This window comes from Nerophis lumbriciformis, linkage group LG29 (genome assembly GCF_033978685.3).
Source record: "Nerophis lumbriciformis linkage group LG29, RoL_Nlum_v2.1, whole genome shotgun sequence".
In the NCBI taxonomy this organism is placed as follows: Eukaryota; Metazoa; Chordata; class Actinopteri; order Syngnathiformes; family Syngnathidae; genus Nerophis; species Nerophis lumbriciformis.
This window is the reverse complement of record NC_084576.2, coordinates 13,720,001-13,742,500: the sequence shown is the minus strand read 5'-3', so window position 1 is coordinate 13,742,500 and position 22,500 is coordinate 13,720,001. Positions and strand designations below refer to the sequence as shown.

The 22,500-nt window shown below is 38.4% G+C and overlaps 1 protein-coding gene across 1 annotated transcript in view; it reads left to right on the top strand.

Annotated features, from left to right (window-relative positions):
- Nucleotides 1–22,395, top strand: part of igf1ra (insulin-like growth factor 1a receptor) — a 248,546-nt gene extending 226,151 nt beyond the window's left edge. Inside the window, exons 20-21 of the mRNA XM_061925030.2 lie at nt 11,846–11,980; nt 19,771–22,395. Of these exons, the coding sequence (XP_061781014.2) occupies nt 11,846–11,980; nt 19,771–20,263 (628 nt within the window). The 3' untranslated portion in view covers nt 20,264–22,395. The remainder of the gene's footprint in view (nt 1–11,845; nt 11,981–19,770) is intronic.
- Nucleotides 22,396–22,500: the final 105 nt, after the last annotated feature.

The following is a 22,500-nucleotide window of genomic DNA, read 5'->3' as shown; positions in this document are numbered from 1 at the left end:
AAACGGAGTCAAACGTCACCAGTGACTGTATTTGATTGGTGAAACGGAGTCAAACGTCACCAGATTTGATTGGTGAAACGGAGTCAAACGTCACCAGTGACTTTATTTGACTGGTGAAACGGAGTCAAACGTCACCAGTGACTGTATTTGATTGGTGAAACGGAGTCAAACGTCACCAGATTTGATTGGTGAAACGGAGTCAAACGTCACCAGTGACTGTATTTGATTGGTGAAACGGAGTCAAACGTCACCAGTGACTATTTGATTGGTGAAACGGAGTCAAACGTCACCAGTGACTGTATTTGATTGGTGAAACGGAGTCAAACGTCACCCGTGACTGTATTTGATTGGTGAAACGGAGTCAAACGTCACCAGTGACTGTATTTGATTGGTGAAACGGAGTCAAACGTCACCAGTGACTGTAATTGATTGGTGAAACGGAGTCAAACGTCACCGGTGACTGTATTTGATTGGTGAAACGGAGTCAAACGTCACCAGTGACTATATTTGATTGGTGAAACGGAGTCAAACGTCACCAGTGACTGCATTTGATTGGTGAAACGGAGTCAAACGTCACCAGTGACTGCATTTGATTGGTGAAACGGAGTCAAACGTCACCAGTGACTGCATTTGATTGGTGAAACGGAGTCAAACATCACCAGTGACTGCATTTGATTGGTGAAACGGAGTCAAACGTCACCAGTGACTGTATTTGATTGGTGAAACGGAGTCAAACGTCACCAGTGACTGTATTTGATTGGTTAAACGGAGTCAAACGTCACCAGTGACTGTATTTGATTGGTGAAACGGAGTCAAACGTCACCAGTGACTGTATTTGATTGGTGAAACGGAGTCAAACGTCACCAGTGACTGTAATTGATTGGTGAAACGGAGTCAAACGTCACCGGTGACTGTATTTGATTGGTGAAACGGAGTCAAACGTCACCAGTGACTGTATTTGATTGGTGAAACGGAGTCAAACGTCACCAGTGACTGCATTTGATTGGTGAAACGGAGTCAAACGTCACCAGTGACTGCATTTGATTGGTGAAACGGAGTCAAACGTCACCAGTGACTGCATTTGATTGGTGAAACGGAGTCAAACATCACCAGTGACTGCATTTGATTGGTGAAACGGAGTCAAACGTCACCAGTGACTGTATTTGATTGGTGAAACGGAGTCAAACGTCACCAGTGACTGTATTTGATTGGTGAAACGGAGTCAAACGTCACCAGTGACTGTATTTGATTGGTGAAACGGAGTCAAACGTCACCAGTGACTGTATTTGATTGGTGAAACGGAGTCAAACGTCACCAGTGACTGCATTTGATTGGTGAAACGGAGTCAAACGTCACCTGTGACTGCATTTGATTGGTGAAACGGAGTCAAACGTCACCAGTGACTGCATTTGATTGGTGAAACGGAGTCAAACGTCGCCAGTGACTGCATTTGATTGGTGAAACGGAGTCAAACGTCACCAGTGACTGTATTTGATTGGTGAAACGGAGTCAAACGTCACCAGTGACTGTATTTGATTGGTGAAACGGAGTCAAACGTCACCAGTGACTGTATTTGATTGGTGAAACGGAGTCAAACGTCACCAGTGACTGCATTTGATTGGTGAAACGGAGTCAAACATCACCAGTGACTTTATTTGATTGGTGAAACGGAGTCAAACGTCACCAGTGACTGCATTTGATTGGTGAAACGGAGTCAAACGTCACCAGTGACTGCATTTGATTGGTGAAACGGAGTCAAACGTCACCAGTGACTGCATTTGATTGGTGAAACGGAGTCAAACATCACCAGTGACTGCATTTGATTGGTGAAACGGAGTCAAACGTCACCAGTGACTGTATTTGATTGGTGAAACGGAGTCAAACGTCACCAGTGACTGTATTTGATTGGTGAAACGGAGTCAAACGTCACCAGTGACTGTATTTGATTGGTGAAACGGAGTCAAACGTCACCAGTGACTGTATTTGATTGGTGAAACGGAGTCAAACGTCACCAGTGACTGCATTTGATTGGTGAAACGGAGTCAAACGTCACCTGTGACTGCATTTGATTGGTGAAACTGAGTCAAACGTCACCAGTGACTGCATTTGATTGGTGAAACGGAGTCAAACGTCGCCAGTGACTGCATTTGATTGGTGAAACGGAGTCAATCGTCACCAGTGACTGTATTTGATTGGTGAAACGGAGTCAAACGTCACCAGTGACTGTATTTGATTGGTGAAACGGAGTCAAACGTCACCAGTGACTGTATTTGATTGGTGAAACGGAGTCAAACGTCACCAGTGACTGCATTTGATTGGTGAAACGCAGGCATGCGATAGATCCTACTTTGAAGGTCTGTCTGACAAACCAAAACAAACAAAGCGTGCATTAACAGATCGATAAAAATCAGTAGCGAGTAGCGAACTGAATGTAGATAAATGGAGCGGAGTAAAAGTAGCGTTTCTTCTCTATAAATATACTCAAGTAAAAGTAAAAGTATGTTGCATTAAAACTACTCTTAGGAGTACAATTTATCCCAAAAGTTATTTAAGTAGATGTAACGGAGTAAATGTAGCATGTTACTACCCACCTCTGTTCATATACATACATATACATATATATATATATGACTCATTTAAATGTTCTATGATTCCACACTGCAAAATGATAATTGTAAGCCTATGCATGAGTCATCCTGACATTGTATCAGATCAGTATTGGTATCGGTCAATACTCAAAGCTCCATTATCGATATCGCATGGGGACACCCCTCTTTGTTTCGTTTGTCGTAGGTCCCTTGAAATCAGTCCTTTATAATGGTCGCTGCTGCTTATGAAGTTTTATTGTGTTTTTTATGGACAACAACATAGTTGAGGAGAACTTGAAGTGTTTACCAGCTCCCTTGCAATCTTTTGTTTCCCAACTCTTAAGTGTCCCATGTGTCAGGTCTTAAGAATGGACCTTAAACTCCTCCAGATGTTTCCAAATGAGCGGTTGCGGTGCCAGCACAAACTCCCTTACGCGTCGCAAACTGCATCTTCCCCGTTTGATGTCGCTCGGATCATGTTTGATGTAACGATCCACAAAGTAGGTGACTATTTTTGTCAGCTCGCCCAGAAAAGGAGCTGGCTCGCTGTGTGTGTCAGCGCTATCTCTGTGTGTGTGTGTGTGTGCGTGTGTGTGTGTGTGTGTGTGTGTGTGTGTGTGTGTGTGTGTGTGTGTGTGTGTGTGTCGGTGGTGAAAACTTGCAAGAAAACTTGCAAGACAAGCGTACAAATATTGCGGTCTGTGTCAGTCACGGGAAGAATTTCTTCATCTGTGAGTTTGTGGTGGTCTCACACAGCGAGGAGGCCGGAGAGAAAAAGTGAGGTGACGTCTGCTGTACGTGCAGCAAGAACTCTTGTCCGGCGACTGTGACGCACGCAGCCAACAATATTTTAACACTTCGGCTGCCAGCTGAAAGAGTCACTCTGACTTCATGCGCTTATTAAATACCAATACTGTACATGTTCCAGGTTAATAGCAAAAGGCTGGTTGACATTATCTTAAAGCAAGATGCATTTTTACGCTCCATTAAAAATATGTTTTTTTAATCATAATTATTACAGTTTAATCATCACCATGTGAGCTACAAATTAAAATATTGCAGTATCTGAAATACACACGCACACGATGGTGATATTATTTTGTCATTTAATGAAAGAAAACTCAATGTCTGGTAATTGCACGCTTATAAAGTTAATATTACCAAATATACTTGCAAATAAGTGTCTATTAAACTCTTAAATCAAGGATGTTCAAATCTCTTGACTGGAGGGCCGCATTGGGCTAAAAAACAATCAAACAAAAACTAGATATATATGTATTATATATTATATATATAACACTATATTGCCAAAAGTATTTGGCCACCCATCCAAATGATCATAATCATGTGTATAAAATCAAGCACTTAGGCATGGAGACTGTTTCTACAAACATTTGTGAAAGAATGGGCCACTCTCAGGAGCTCAGTGATTTCCAGCGTGGAACTGTCATAGGATGCCACCTGTGCAACAAATCCAGTCGTGAAATTTCCTCGCTCCTAAATATTCCAAAGTCAACTGTCGGCTTTATTATAAGAAAATGGAAGAGTTTGGGAACAACAGCAACTCAACCACCAAGTGGTAGGCCACGTAAACTGACAGAGAGGGGTCAGCATAGTGCAAAGACTTTCCGCACAGTCAGTTGCTACAGAGCTCCAAACTTCATGTGACCTTCCAATTAGCCCACGTACAGTACGCAGAGAGCTTCATGGAATGGGTTTCCATGGCCGGCAGCTGCATCTAAGCCTTACATCACCAAATCCAATGCAAAGCGTCGGATGCAGTGGTGTAAAGCACGTCACCACTGGACTCTAGAGCAGTGGAGACGTATTCTCTGGAGTGATGAATCACGCTTTTCCATCTGGCAATCTGATGGACGAGTCTGGGTTTGGAGGTTGCCAGGAGAACGCTACATTTGTGCCGAGTGTGAAATTTGGTGGAGGAGGAATTATGGTGTGGGGTTGTTTTTCAGGAGTTGGGCTTTGCCCATTAGTTCATGTGAAAGGAACTTTGAATGCTCCAGGATACCAAAACATTTTGGACAATTCCATGCTCCCAACCTTGTGGGAACAGTTTGGAGCGGGCCCCTTCCTCTTCCAACATGACTGTGCACCAGTGCACAAAGCAAGGTCCATAAAGACATGGATGACAGAGTCTGGTGTGGATGAACTTGACTGGCCTGAATATAGTTCTGACCTGAACCCGATAGAACACCTTTGGGATGAATTAGAACGGAGACTGAGAGCCAGGCCTTCTCGACCAACATCAGTGTGTGACCTCACCAATGCGCTTTTGGAAGAATGGTCGAAAATTTCTATAAACACACTCCGCAACCTTGTGGACAGCCTTCCCAGAAGAATTAAAGCTGTAATAGCTGCAAAAAGTGAACCGACATCATATTGAACCCTATGGGTTAGGAATGGGATGGCACTTCAAGTTCATATGTGAGTCAAGGGAGGTGGCCAAAAAGTTTTGGCAATATAGTGTATATTATATATAATATATAATTTATATTCATATATATAAATTATATATAAAAATATATGTATGTATGTATGTATATAACTATATATACTGTATATATGTATATGTGTAAATGTATATACATATATGAATGTGTGTGTGTGTGTGTGTGTGTGTGTGTGTGTGTGTGTGTGTTTACATATTATATTAATATAATGGATAGATAATTAATAATTATTATAATTGAATACTAAGAGTATGTGATGAAAGTTCAACTCTTACCTTGTTTATTTTCGTGACAACCTCTTTAAAGCTTTGTAATCAATCAGAAATATCAAGCAGCTAAAAGTCAAACATGGATAAGTGTGGAGAGAGTGTTTATGTAATTGTGGGTGTGGGTGTAATTTAAAAATTTTCTGGTGACGGGATGTTTTTATTTATAATATCCACAAAGTTCAGTGAGCAGGTTGTGTTATGTGCGACCAAGCATGTTGACTTTTTTGTGCTGATTGAATTGTTTTTCCTGCACCATGACTAGGAAAGGTTGTTTGGATTTGGTCATATAAGTGAATTATGTGCTTATGATGTTGAGAAAGCACACATCATGGTCACTGACCTGAGTTTCTGATATTTTGTCCACAAAATGGGGACAAATTGCTACCTGTCAGACCCATGGATATGTAAATCCATCCATCCATCCATCCTTCATCGTAAATCTATTATGAAAAAACCCCAGGCTACTTATTGAAATTGTACTTGCGCCATCGTCTTAGGGGCCAAAATAAATGTGTGGTTTGCACACGCCTCAATCGACGTATAATAGCTCATTGGTTTCGCAGTCAGATGGTATTTACTAAATAAACACAGCTGTCATTTTGACTATGATGATATTAGAACGTCAATAACACGTCACTCACACTTACGAGAACCCATTTGTGCTAGCGATTGGCCGACTATCGGTATCTCACTTTTTTCCCACGACATTAGAACTACCTCAGCAGATACAATATATACACATAAGATACCAGTATTTAGAAAAATAATAATTAGTGAAGTAGATAATAATAACTACTGCTTAAGCACCAGCCCGTTTGTCCAGCATGAGAAAAGTTCCCCCTTTTAAAAAAAATGCAATAAAAAATACAAATTACTCTCTTTGTCAATAATTCTCCCAAAATATGTTTTGATATCTAGGAGAAGTAGCAATATTTCAGGGTTCCTCTCGAGGAAACATTACAATGTATTAAATTCATAAACTGCTACAAAATTGTCTAAAATGGAGTAGATGGGGAGTTATTGTGATGTAGAGAAATCACATATTGTTTCCAACTTTCCCAGGAGAGTTCCCATATTTAAAAAATGCAACACAATAGAACACAAAGTCGCTCCCAGTCCGACCTTTCCTAACTGACATACAGTATTCATGTTTAAATAACTTTTACTGCAAATATTGGTTATCGCCTCCTTGACGACTAATAATCGGTAGTGGCATCGGCCCTGAAAAAAACACATTAGTGCTAATTAGTGCTTCAAATAAAGCATTACAAAACTCACATAAGAACATTTTGCACAGATTACAAGGTGCGATATTAAAATTAATGGCTTCAAAATAAGAGTCTCCACATTAACGGGCATAAACATGGAGAATTTTTAGGAGGGAGCGCCATAAGCAGAATTTTATTTTGAGACTTCCCCTCATTTCCCATTATACATTTTGTCCACACTTTTTTTTAATTTATGTGAAACTATTTTTATAAGTTTTTAATCAAAGTTGACAAATTCCATCCACCCATCCATTTTCTACCGCTTGTCCCTTTTGGGGTCGCGGGGGGTGCTGCAGCCTATCTCGGCTGCATTCGGGCGGAAGGCGGGGTACACCCTGGACAAGTCGCCAACACAGACAGACAGACAACATTCTAGGGCCAATTTAGTGTTGCCTATCAACCTATCCCCAGGTGCAAGCCGGAGTAACTTGAGTTAATGGGAAAACAAATGTTGTTGGTTTTGTTTGTGGAAAATAACAAATTTAACATAAATAAATATACATTTGCATATCTATGAAACATCACAGGCCAGGATTGGATTCTAGTATCATTGTTTACCAGGCTGGCAGTAACACTGCGCGCCCCTAAAAACTATCGGTTTACATGGAAAATGAGTCATTATATCTTTATCTGCAATGGAGCAGGAAGGGGCTGGGAATAAGTTTGCGGTAAAATTTCATGTGAAGTGCCTTGTCTTTCAATAATTGACATTTTATATGCTGCGATGAGGTGGCGACTTGTCCAGGGTGTACCCCGCCTTCCGCCCGATTGTAGCTGAGATAGGCTCCAGCGCCCCCCGCGACCCCAAAGGGAATAAGCGGTAGAAAATGGATGGATGGACATTTTATATGCGCTTATTCGTGGAAAACAGGGCCTCATACAAAAAATGAATGTATGACAAAAACTAGAGATGTCCGATAATATCGGCAGGCCGATATCATCGGCCGATAAATGCGTTAAAATGTAATATTGGAAATTATCCATGTCGTTTTTTTTATTATCGGTATCGTTTTTTTTATTTTATTTTTTATTTTTTTATTTATTAAATCAACATAAAAAACACAAGATACACTTACAATTAGTGCACCAACCCAAAAAACCTCCCTCCCCCATTTACACTCATTCACACTCATTCACACAATAGGGTTGTTTCTTTCTGTTATTAATATTTCTGGTTCCTACATTATATATCAATATATATCAATACAGTCTGCAAGGGATACAGTCCGTAAGCACACATGATTGTGCGTGCTGCTGGTCCACTAATAGTACTAACCTTTTATAGGTAATTTTACTCATTTTCATTAATTACTAGTTTCTATGTAGCTGTTTTTATATTGTTTTACTTTCTTTTTTATTCAAGAAAATATTTTTAATTTATTTATCTTATTTTATTAATTTAAAAAAAAAGTACCTTATCTTCACCATACCTGGTTGTCCAAATTAGGCATAATAATGTGTTAATTCCACGACTGCATATATCGGTTGATATCGGTATCGGTTGATATCGGTATCGGTAATAAAAGAGTTGGACAATATCAGAATATCGGATACCGGCAAAAAGCCATTATCGGACATCCCTAACAAAAACTGTAATCCAGCAGCTGTAAAAATGTCAAAAGCTACAGAAGTTGAAGGGATTCTGTCAGTATCTTAATGGATGCAGAGGCAGGAAGTGGCATGCTGGTAAAAAGGTTTAATAAGCAAAAAGACCAAAAGGCACACCAAGAACATAAGTCACAATAAACAAACAACCAGTGTTGCAAGGGATATATAAACACTTCTGATTAGTGATTAGAGGCAGGTAAGGATGGGTATCTGATCCAGGACTTTTTTGGCACCGACCTGGCGGTCCGATTCAGAAAAACTAATGGTACTTGGGTTGCATATGATGTCACACCCAGTTGAGGACTCAGCCGGCTCATCGCACTTAGGCACTTGCCGATCACTCCAGCAGAACTGAGAGCGGACTCAGTCAAACTACCTCTAGGTCAGTGGTCCCCAACCTTTTTGTAACTGCAGACCAGTCAACGCTTGAAAATTTGTCCCACGGACCGTGGGGGTTTTGTCATAAAAAAATACAATCATGTGTGCTTACGGACTGTATCCCTGCAGACTGTATTGATATATATTGATATATAATGTAGGAACCAGAAATATAAATAACAGAAAGAAACAACCCTTTTGTGCGAGAGAGGTTTTTTGGGTTGGTGCACTAACTGTAAGTGTATCTTGTGTTTTTTATGTTGATTTAATAAAATTAAAAAAAAAAAAAAAAAAAAAAAAAAATTATTATTTTTTTTTCTTTTTTTTCTTGTGCGTCCCGGTACCAATCGATCCACGGACCGGTACTGGGCCGCGGCCCGGTGGTTGGGGACCACTGCTCTAGGTAATCTTGCAATTTTCAATGCCAACAAAGAAATTGACTCAAAAAACGCTCCAACATAAATTAATAAAAAAAAATTGCTAGCTTTTTTCCATTGACATGCTACTGATTAGCATTAGTGATTTTACATGGCAACTTCAACACCTCCAAAAGTGTTAATGAAAACTACAACTAAGATGCACGTTACGATCAAACAGCTGGTGCGTAATAAGTACAATACTTATAGTATTAACACTTTAAAGGGCGCAACAACAAAAAACACACCTTAAACTATACATTACTGCCATCTAACTAACGTATTGGACTTGCAACTGAATGTCATACTTGCAAATGATAATATGATGATAATAAAACAAAATATAACAACTGGACAGCAGTTATCATAACCAACTCGTTTTCAAATGTTGCAATAAGAAATGAGTTTATGATATCAAGAACAATGAATATTTATTAACACACACAAAAGTACCAAAATTTGGTACAGTTGAGTACCGGTGTCGATTCCCAAGTACCGGTAATTGGTACTGTATCGGTTCAAATGTGAACGTACCCATCGCTTGAGGCCATGATCACTAATCAAGAGCAGGTGCGCTCAGAAACAGTGGTGAAGTCACTGCACAACATAACCACAACAGGAAGTGGAACACAAAGAAGAGAGCTAGACAAGAAGAAACACTAAACACAGGGAAAAAAAACACAAAAAACCCACAAACTGTCAACCCACAAACTGGATTTTGGCAAAAAAAAAAAAAAGGGCTAACTTTGCTAGCCTGGGAACGCCACTCCATCCACTATAAAACCAGTATCATTTTTAGTTCTTGTGTATTTGGTATTGCAATACAGTGGAATAAAAGAAAACTGCGACAGAGTGAAATACATTAAATCTATCCTGGTAACATCGTGAAAAGGGAAAACTACACTTTCCACTTGGGCTGTGCTGATAAAACGATATCAATATATAGTGCGATAAACACATAATCGATATCAATATAAATATGCGTTCGATATAATCTTGGATATATATTTATATTTTTGGGTCGGAAGAAACCAGAAATTATGGGGAAAGATTTGTTTCATGAAGTCACTCGCGCTCCGGGAACCCAGCAAAAAAGGAAACTCAAAGTGTCTCTGAGCAATGGGAGGGACACGTAACAGTATCGACTATTGAGTTTGGTTGCGCCCTTTTTCTGTCTTGCTGTGGATTCTCTGCATGCGGTCAGAAGAGAAACTGTAATATCTTGATGTATCAACTCATTAACAGAAACTTGTCTTTAGTTTTGTTGGTTTTAATGCAGACTGAGCGGCAACATCCTCACACTTCCAATGTGTGGGTTTAATGAGCAGCTTCCCAAACTACTCTGTGTAGTGTTCAATAGATTATACACTACTGCCATCTAGTGTCTCAAATCTGCAACTACCTTCAAATCTACTTTAGTTATTTTATTACCTTAGCCGCGCTCATCCTACCTGGCTCCCTGACACTCTCTCTACTAATAAGTAGAACTAGAGATGTCCGATAATGGCTTTTTGCCGATATCCGATATCCCGATATTGTCCAACTCTTAATTATCGATTCCGATATCAACCGATACCAATATATACAGTCGTGGAATTAACACATTATTATGCCTAATTTTGTTGTGATGCCCTGCTGGATGCATTAAACAATGTAACAAGGTTTTCCAAAATAAATCAACTCAAGTTATGAAAAAAAAATGCCAACATGGCACTGCCATATTCATTATTGAAGTCACAAAGTGCATTATTTTTTTTAACATGCCTCAAAACAGCAGCTTGGAATTTGGGACATATTCTCCCTGAGAGAGCATGAGGAGGTTGAGATGGGCCGGGTTGGGGAGGGGGGGGGGGTATATTGTAGCGTTCCGGAATAGTTAGTGCTGCAAGGGGTTCTGGGTATTTGTTCTGTTGTGTTTATGTTGTGTTACGGTGCGGATGTTCTCCCGAAATGGGTTTGTCATTCTTGTTTGGTGTGGGTTCACAGTGTGGCGCATATTTGTAACAGTGTTAAAGTTGTTTTTACGGCCAACCTCAGTGTGACCTGTATGGCTGTTGACCAATTATGCCTTGCATTCACTTGTGTGTGTGAAAAGCCGTAGATATTATGTGACTGGGCCGGCACGCAAAGGCAGTGCCTTTAAGGTTTATTGGCGCTCTGTACTTCTCCCTACGTCCGTGTACACAGCGGGGTTTTAAAAAGTCATAAATTTTACTTTTTGAAACCGATACCGATAATTTTGAAACCTATCATTTCCGATATTACATTTAAAAACATTTATCGGCCGATAATATCGGACTGCCGATATTATCGGACATCCCTAAGTAGAACCCTTGGTAAGTTGGAGATTGTTTTACTGTATTTATTGATAGGCTTAAATAAGTCATAAAAAGTATCGATCAATACAAAAAACGGATATATCGTGATATCATTTTCAGCCAGCACTACTTTCCACTTTTTCTGAGGTGTTATTTGGACTTTCATTCTATTAAAAATCAACAAGAAATAGTCACAAATAAAGCCATTATTGCAGAGGGAAGTGGAAGAGGTGCTTTTAGCAAGTACGTACAATATATATAGTTTATATTAGTGACATCTAGTGGCCTGGTATGCACATTACACTGTTTACATCAATATTGCAGCTCACTGGGAATGGGAATTATTTGAAGTAAATGAAAGTGGTTTGTACTTTCTGTTATTATTCCCCCAGCAGCCCCTCTAGGCAGCAGACTAGATAGGCCTGATGGTGGTGAAGGCCATCCCTCCAATGCACCTTCCCTCGTCTAATTGGCTGCGAGTCGTCCGTTGTAAAGTGAGACCGTGTGAAGTGACGCCATCTTTTGCCCACAGGTCCTTTGGCGTGGTGCTGTGGGAGATCGCCACCTTGGCGGAGCAGCCTTATCAGGGCATGTCCAACGAGCAGGTGCTGCGCTTCGTCATGGAGGGAGGACTCCTGGACAAGCCTGACAACTGTCCCGACATGCTGTGAGTCTTTTTTTCCCCCCCCGCTGCAGGTTAATGGAAGGTTGCGTCGCCTCAGCGCCCTCAGCCCGCTTTCTTCTGTCGTCTATTTTGAGGCGAGGTTTTTCAGCGCGTCAGCTACGGAGAAGTCCGGCGTCGGCGACGTGACCCGGTCCATAGAAGGGGCGGCCCTCATTCCTGCCGCCAAAGAGTGTGACGGAGGACGGGATTAGTTAGCTCATTCCTAATTCGTCCATCGGTAAATTGCGTATTCGAGGACTCGGCGCTGACGTGCGCGTCTCCTCTGCTTCTCTGACCTCAACAAGGAAGCATTCCCCCCCCCAATGCTAACGGCGAGAGACTACAAGTAGTGGAAGGAAAAAAGACCAAAAAAAAAAACGTGGGGGGAGCTTGTGTTGTGCAGACACAAACCTCCGGTTTCTATGGCAACATGACTGTTGCCCTGATTACAGGAGTGTGTGGATTGTGTTACAGAGGTGGTGCTGGGGGACAAGCTGAGGGGGGCTACAGATGGGATTTAGTCGATTTCCTGAAAACGGTGCGGCTGAAGTCCGACAGAGGAGGAGAACTTTTTTTTTTTTTAAACTTAGTTTGTGTGTCATGTATTTATTTGCTTTACACTTATTTTACCTTTATTATATTTTGACTTACAATTTTAAGTTAAGTTAAAGTACCAATGATTGTCACACACAAACACTAGGTGTGGTGAAATTTGTCCTCTGCATTTGACCCATCCCCTTGTTCACCCCCTGGGAGGTGAGGGGAGCAGTGGGCAGCAGCGGTGCCCGCGCCCAGGAATCATTTTTGGTGATTTAACCCCCAATTCCAACCCTTGATGCTGAGTGCCAAGCAGGGAGGTAATGGGTCCCATTTTTATAGTCTTTGGTATGACTCGGCCGGGGTTTGAACTCACAACCTACTGATCTCAGGGCGGACACTCTAACCACTAGGCCACTGAGTAGGTTATTTCTACACTTAACAAAGATTTTTTGAAGGCAGGTTGTTTTTAAATTCGATTTTTACTTTTTTTAAATATTTTTTTAAAATTTAGAATTAAATTCATATTTGTGTAAAACAACATTATAATATGACAAATAATCAGTTAATTATCATCTTAACAGGCATGACGACGCGTCGTCACGTCATGACATGGCTGGGTTTATGAGCACAGGAGCATGTTCGGGAGCGCACACACATGGAGTACTTACAAGCAGACACAACGTGTAGACAGAAAAGAGAGAACAGACACATTTTAGCCTAAAAACAAAAGATAAAGGTGAAACTATAACACTGAAACGCCCTCAGGAAGAGGTGCTTTAAGACATGGCTAGCTAGCTAGCAGCTAACATCCATCCGCAGTCGGCAGTGTTTTAGCTACTTCTAAATAACTAATCGTCGCCTCCATGGCGATAATTAAAGTAAATTTCTTAGAAGTATCATCCCTGCAGGACGAGGAATATCTAAACATGCTTCACTACACACAGTAGGAGGATACGATAGCTCAACGACGTCACCGCTAACAAAAGATAGCGCTCCTGAATGTAAATAAATGCCATGGGTGGATCTATACCTGAAATCCACTGTAATGATACCAAGTACAAAAGTGTATCTCGTTGATACTACTATGATTACATCTATATCTTTTTAATCGTCACAAAATCTTTTTTCCTTTTTTAAAAATTCATATTGTGTTTATAAACTCAGGAAATATGTTATGAGGACCAATTTAAGATCCTGTAACTACTTGGTATCGGATTGATACCTAATTTTGTGGTATCATCCAAAACTAATGTAAAGTATCCAAACAACAGAAGTGATTATTACATTTGAACAGAAGTGTAGATAGAACATGTTGAAATGGAAAATAACCATAATAAATGAACAAATAGATGAATAATCCATTTTATACCGCTTGTCCTTCATAGTTTTGACAAAATAATAGAATGACAAATGACACAATATGTTAATTACTAATTAGGAGCCTTTAACTAATTAGGAGCCTTTGTTTGTTTACTTACTAATAAAAGACAAGTTGTCTAGTATGTTCACTATTTTATCTAAGGACAAAAGAAACATTTGTTTAATGTACCCTAAGATTTTTTGTTAAAATAAAGCCAATAATGCAATTTTTTTGTGGTCCCCTCTATTTAGAAAAGTATCGAAAAGTGTTGAAATACATTTGTTGTTTTCAAGCATGCAAAAACTCTTGGTAAGAAATAAGAAAGAGCAAAACAAGCCCATTTTGGGCAGTAAAGTGGTAGTCGCAGTCATTTGGAGAGTTTTAAATATTCCATTTCCATTTATGACTTTTCTCCATCCTGAGGTAGTTCTGAGTGCTCTGACCCAAACTCATATTGCAATGATTTATGATTAATGATGCCGTCCAGCTGAGGCACAGATCAACCTGCAGTGTTTCATAGTTTCCTGAAGTTGTTTACACATCAACAGATTGTTCAGCAACAGTCTGCAGTCAGGTTACTCGGTAGCATCCGCCCGCCTTCCAGCGTCACACTCTGTTTCTTTTTCATCTCCATGATGCTGCTCATGCTTCTCTTATTAGTTGTGTGTGTTAAAATAATAACAACAATAGCAATGCTGACATGAACGTCAGGCAGGACTGCACTTACACATTTAAAACATTTGATTGCAGTACTGATGCAAAGTGGTAAACAATACATAATAATAATAATACAACTTAAAAGTAAGTATATTTTGTATATTCCAATGATTGTACAGGTGTACCTAATCAAGTGGACAGTGAGACATTTTTTTTTTTTTAAAGACCTAAACTGTGGCCTTTGCTGACACCTGCTGGCCACAAGGAGAAGTCATGAATTGTAACCTAAAAGTCAAAACATATTTTATTTCATAGATATAAACCATTATTGTCATTATTTGCTGCATGTGTGCTGTATAAAGTTGGACTTCAATTTAATAATCACCCTTTAATTTCCAATAAGATAAGAACTGCGCCTACATTAAAACATGTGATGCCCTTTTCTTTCTTTTTTTTTTTACTGTTAAGAACATTTTTTAAAATAATTTCTGCATTCCTTTCCACAAAAATTGGCAATAAAATATATATTTTTTTAAATTTGAATTAAGTAAATTATATTAATTAGTTAATTAATTATTTAAAAAAATATATATAACTTTTATGACAATTTTTTTTTCAGTTTAACTTAATTTATAAAAACGCATAAATGTTGTTATTATGATAAATGTATTTAATGTTTTTCTCAATATGTTTTTTATGTCTATTACATTATATTAGCAATTTAATGTGATGTGTTTTTACAAAATGACTTTAACATTGGAAACATTTACATTTTATTAATTATTTAAAACATTCTAATGAATTTCAATCAGTTTGAAGGACTTTTGGTTGAAAGTGTTACATTTGGGGAAACTCCAATTTGCTTTGTAAAATTAATTAATAATTAATAATAATTTATACATTATATACATACACAAATATATATATACAGTATATACATATAATATATCAGTATATATCATATACTGTACATATATTATGTAAACATTACATATATGTTATATTTTATATTGCTACTACGATACATTTTAGTCTATTTTATACCTGCATTATCCTTTCCATCCTTACACTTTCCATCCTTTGTAACTGAGCTACTGTGTGGAACAATTTCCCTTGTGGATCATTAAAGTTTGTCTAAGTCTAAGTCTATATGTATATATATATATATATATATATATAGACTTAGACTTAGTATATATATATATATATATATATATATATATATATATATATATATATATATATATATATATATATATATATGTATATGTATGTATGTACCGTATTTTTCGGAGTATAATTCGCACCGGAGTATAAGTCGCACCTGCCGAAAATGCATAATAAAAAAGGAAAAAAACATATATAAGTCGCACTGGAGCCCGGCCAAACTATGAAAAAAACTTCGACTTATAGTCCGAAAAATACGGTATGTATGTATATAATTATATATGTAACAGTAGTAATGTGAAATACCACTGATTTTCTTTCTGATCTGATACCGATACTTGGGGAAAATATACCTAACTTAATGTTATGTATTTTCAAAAGTTATGTTTTTTCAAAAAATAACATACTGTATACCTAAAAAAAAAAAGTAAAATTGTAAGAAAAAAAGAGCAAACATTTGGACTAGAATGAGAAAAAGCTGCACATTTTAAAATAATAATATACTAAGTTACCTATAACACAGTGTTTTGTCTTTGGGTGAATAAAATATCTGTTATTAGCATTTGAAGAAAAAAAAAAGAAAAAAAAAGCCCGCTCTTTGCCTAGTCTTTTCAGTATGCAGCCCTTGGTGGAAAATGTTTAGACACCCCTGATCCAACATATTAAAAGCTCTCAAAATAAAAATAAAATATTCCTAAAACATAAACATAGTTTATTTAGTTAATTAAAAAATAAAACAATACTAACGTACCAATTAATGTGAAAAATGACAACAACCATAACTAACAGTGTTAATATGTAACTGCACATTAATAATTTGGTACAGGCAGAATTGACAGTTACACAATTGTATTGTTATTCTATTCTTATATGGAGAAAAACAGTAGTCAAATGTAAGAAAACGAACAAATAAATCGGAATGTGATGAGAAAAAGCTGAAATGGTCTAATAATGAGTAATAAAAGTATTAATCACCTTTAATACAAAGGTAACACTATATCTGTTTTTAGTAGAGATGTCCGATAATGGCTTTTTTGCCGATATCCGATATTCCGTTATCGTCCAACTCTTAATTACCGATTCCGATATCAACCGATACCGATAAATATACAGTCGTGGAATTAACACATTATCATGCTTAATTTTGTTGTGATGCCCCGCTGGATGCATTAAACAATGTAACTTTACCATGAATTGATTAACGTGGACCCCGACTTAAACAAGTTCAAAAACGTATTCGGGTGTTACCATTTAGTGGTCAATTGTACGGAATATGTACTGTACTGTGCAATCTACTAATACAAGTTTCAATCAATCAATCAAAAACAAGGTTTTCCAAAATAAGAGAACAACTTCAACTCCAGTTATGGAAAAAAGTGCCAACATGGCACTGCCATATTTATTATTGAAAGTCACAAAGTGCATTATTTTTTTTAACTTGCCTCAAAACAACAGCTTGGAATTTGTGACATGCTCTCCCTGAGATAATCCTGATACCCACTACAACTATGGGAAATACTATACTTTGACTTTCACAAAGTGCATTATTTTAAAAATGTTTTAAACGTGCCTCAAAACAACAGCGACAAAAACAATGAAGGCACACAGCTTCAGTCCAGAGTATACTAGAGCATACTTGCCAACCTTGAGAATTCGGGAGGCGGTGGGGTTGAGGTGTTGCGAGGGGTGTATATTGTAGCGTCCCGGAAGAGTTAGTGCTGCAAAGGCTTCTGGGTATTTGTTCTGTTGTGTTTATGTTGTGTTACGGTGCGGATGTTCTCCCGAAATGTGTTTGTCATTCTTGTTTGGTGTGGGTTCACAGTGTGGCGCATATTTGTAACAGTGCTAAAATGGTTTATACGGCCACCCTCAGTGTGACCTGTATGCCTGTTGACCAAGTATGCCTGGCATTCACTTATGTGTGTGCAAAAGCCGCATATATTATGTGGCTGGGCTGGCACGCTGTTTGTATGGAGGAAAAGCGGACGTGACGACAGGTTGTAGAGGACGCTAAAGGCAGTGCCTTTAAGGCACACCCCCAGTAATGTTGTCCGGGTGGAAATCGGGATAATGGTAGCCCCGGGAGATTTTTGGGAGGGGCACTGAAATTCGGGAGTTTCCCGGGAAAATCGGGAGATTGAAACCGATACCGATAATTTCCGATATTACATTTTAAAGCATTTATCGACATCTCTAGTTTTAGCATTTTTTTTTTTTACATGAAAAAATATCAAGATGGCCCCGCCCACTTGGACTTTTCAGTATGCAGCCCTTGGTGGAAAAGGTTTTAACACCCCTGAACTAAAGTATCACTTTTTGATTTGAGAATAGATATCAGAGCGTAAAGATCTGGTATCAATATTCCCGTATCGATCGGCACATCACCAATAAACCGATTTTCTTCAGCGCATGCTGAAGAAACGTCATGGTCCCAGACTGTCGTCATGGGTCACGTGACCTTTTACTGTTGTTGGGGCTGCGCCAAGTGGGTAATAAAGGCGGGGGTCACATCAGAATCAGATTCAGAATCAGATGTACTTTATTAATCCCCGAGGGGAAATTGATATTTTCAGCACAATCCCATTCAAGATCAGACAAACATTACAGGGAGACAGAAAAAAGATCGCTGAGAGGTATGCCAACTTTCGGCGCCCCTTACAAAAAAAGGTGAGAAACAGGTTAGGGGGCAGTAAAATAATATTCAGTCAAAGGCTGGACTCCTGGGAGGCGGTCCAGACTGAGGCCAAGGAAAAAAAATTCATAGCCATAGCCAATGTTCCCTCTAAGGTGCGCGCCTGTGCAATTGCGCACTGCTCAAGTGTCCTCTGCGCACGGCAAATCTATGCCACGCACAAAATCAAATAAAAAAATAAGCGCATAACAATTTTCGACACGACAGAGAAAACAGTTTTCGTCATCATTGTTCAAATATTGTAACGTCTGTCGAGACGCTTTGAGGACATGAATTCCATCGATCACTTTACTGAGCAAAACTCTTTATTGTCGGCCATAAACACATCACCAAAACATTAGTAAAAATAATTATATCTAGCAAAACTGGTCATTTTCTGCAGTACAAACCAGACCAAAAGCAACTTTGTTATATCAACAGCAGCCGCTCGCGCTTTCTCACTTGCACCAACACATGCACATATGGCACTTAGCCAGTGATGCGTTTACAGCCACACAAAAAGTCGGGCAACTCCAACACCACACATAAAATATAATTCCAGGTCGTTACACTATGATTTACCAATCAAATGTGTGCTTATTCTAGTGTCATTTATTAGGAATATTAATTTATAAATATTAATCATGAAATGCTGTTAGTATATTAAATAAATACTAATAGAAATATATTTTTTACAAACAGGAAGTTGCAGGAATGTACACATGATCCCCTGCTTACATCTCATTGTGCAACATGTGTTTTAATGGGAACTAAATGCAATGTCTGAAAGGGGTACAAATTATTTCCAAAGCAGGACCTCCACCCAGACAAACAATACAAGTACACAGTTCATGAAAAACAATATTTTTGTTATTGTCATTGTAAGTGGGCCTAAACACTTATTTAAGAAAATAACCTCATGCTGTCATTTGATTATAATAATAAGAGAATGTTGTCTGTCTATCTGTGTTGGCCCTTAGATAAGGTGGGGACTTGTCCAGGGTGTACCCCGCCTTCCGCCCGAATGCAGCTGAGATAGGCTCCAGCACCCCCCGCGATCCCGAAAGGGACAAGCGGTAGAAAATGGATGGAGATTGAAGTTGTTATTTAGTCAGGTTTGGGACAGGTGTGCTGCTGGTGTAGCCACAGTGTGCATGTCTGATGTTGCTCACATGGGCTCCACTGAATGCTCAGGGAGTTTTTGCATGAAAAATTAGAGGGAACATTGGTCATAGCACACATAAACAAGTTACATAGAATCAACAAAACTTGCAACAGAGGGAAGGGAGTGGGAGCTGGTACTGTATAAGCGCTACTCAGCCGTCCATCGCCCCTTAGGGGATTCAAGCTGTGGTGAAGGCGTGACATGTCCGCTGATGCTGTCCCAACTGTGTGCAGGTTCGAGCTGATGCGGATGTGCTGGCAGTACAACCCCAAGATGCGTCCGTCTTTCCTGGAGATCATCAGCAGCATCAATGAGCAGCTGGACCCGCCCTTCAGGGAAATGAGCTTCTTCCACAGCGAGGAGAACAAGCCCCCCGACACGGAGGAGCTGGACATGGAGGTAGAAACCATGGAGAACATTCCACTGGACCCCGCAGCCACCATGCAGCCCGCCGCCAACCCCGCCCCCTCGGCGGGGTGCCAAGGTGGGACGCCGCCAAGCTCCGGCCAGCTTTTGGCCGCCGCGCAGCGCGCCGGCACGCCTCTGCCGGGACCCTCGCCCGCCCCCGCGGGGCCCGGCGCGGACAAACACACGGGACACGTCGCGGCCAACGGGCCCGCCATGCTGCTGAGGCCCAACTTTGACGAGCTGCAGCCGTACGCGCACATGAACGGGGGCCGGAAGAACGAGCGGGCGTTGCCGCTGCCTCAGTCGTCGGCGTGCTAATACCCCTCCCCCCTGCCCCCTCCTCCTCCGAAAACAGGGTAACCCGAATCTTGTCCTCCGCCCCCTGGAGGTCAGGCGAGGTCTGACTTTGTCCTACTGAGGGCCAGTAAGTCTCCTTCTAGACTTGTCGCGTCCAAAGAAGGACGTCCGTGCTTTTCTCTCCAGCAGCAAGTCCAACACAAGAGCACTTTTTTTCTCTTGAGGAGCGCAAATATTTATACAGACTCTAAAAACAACCTTCTCCTCGTTGTGAGCGCAGATGCACCAAGCAAAGAAGAAGAAGAATTATTATTATTATTATTATTATTATTATCGTGTTTCCAAGTGAAGGCTGCGCTTCAGAGGAGAGCATCAATACAATCTCTTGCTTCTCACATTTGAGCAATTATTGCATTCTTCCCACTAATAAGGTCAGCTGTATCAAACAGGTGACATGACTATCACTATTTCATTATTTCAACTCATCTTTGCAGCTCAAAGTCACCTAAAGTACAAATACTTGCCTCATTTTATACAAAAATAAAAACATTTCTAAATCCCGTATTTCAGTTGGCAAATTGGCAAATGCTTAATTTTATCCAATTAATTAATTAATCAACATTTTTTAAATGATGGTTAATGGTTTAAAAAAAGAAAATGGGTTTTGTTTTTAATTTTCTGATATACTGGACAAAATTTGAATGTTTTTCATTCTCCTCCAAACAATTAATGCACAATTTATGATGAGAATTAAATTGATGCAGTTATGAAAATATTTATAAATTCCATATTTCGATGAAAACATTATTATTATTATTTTTTTTAGATACATATCATGTTTTACTATTGATATACAGGCTACATACTTTGGTTTTAATTGCCCCCCCCCCCCCCAAAAATGGAAATAGTCATTTTACTGCACAATTTATGATAAGCATTAACTTAAGTAAAAAAAAAAACATTTTGAATATTTTTGCTAATTAAGAAAATAAATAAATGTACATATCATTTTTATTTGTATTTGTTACTATATGGTCCACAAAATGTTAATGTTTGCAGAAGAAATTGAATTATTTTAAACAAGTATTTACTGCTCAATTTATGATGAGAATTAAATTGATCCAATTACAAAAATATTTATAAATCCTATTTTTTGTTTAGATTATTTTTATATTTTTATATATTTCTTTTTGTATTTGTTGATATACAGGCTTCAGAATTTGAATGGTTTTAATTGTCCCCCCAAAATGGAAACAATTATTTTTTTAACAATACATTACTGCAAAATTTATGATAAGCATTAACTTAATATTTTTTTATTTTTTTTAAACCAAAATTTTAAAAAGTATACACCATTTTTATTTGTATTAATTTGTTGATATCTGGGTCACAGAATTTGAATGTTTTTAATTATTCACAAAATGTATTGAATTATTTTAAAACAATCATTTACTGCACAATTTATGATGAGAATTAAATTTATACAATTACAAAAATATTCATAGATCCCATATTTTGTTAAAAAGATGATTTTAATGTTTAAAAACCTTTTATTTATTTAAATGTGTTAATATACAGGCTACAGAACTTGAATGATTTAATGTTCCCCCCAAAAATGGACACAATCATTTTTTTAACAATGAATTACTGCACAATTTATGATCAGCATTAAATGAATTTAAAATAAAATATATTTGTGAATATTATTGGTCATTTAAGAAATAAGTACAAGTAATGTACAATGTACACTGTTTGTATTTGTAGTCATTTGAATGTAGAATTATTCACCCCACAATTGAAACAATTCTTTTAAACAATCATTTACAGCACAATTTGTAAAAATAATGAAATACATTTAATAAAAATACAAATCTACAGATTATTTGATATACAGTTTTAATGTAATTAGTATTAACTTGCTGATATACACAATTTGAATGTTTTTTATTGTCCCCTCTAACATGGAAACAATCCTTTCGAACATTTAAAGCACAATTTATGATGACAACTAAATGGAATAATTTTGTGATTGTTTTTTATTTTGTTGCTGTTGTTAATTAACTTACTTGCTTTGCAAAACTGTTACAAATTGTGAACATCTATATGAATTACATTTCATAATACGACATCAAATAAGCAGTAGACCATTACTAATGAATTATTCAAAGGAATAATAAAAAAATATTTTATCCAACAAAGGCTGAAGATGAATAGGATTATTGTTGTTTATGACTAATTGCCATGTGAGAAAGTTCTCA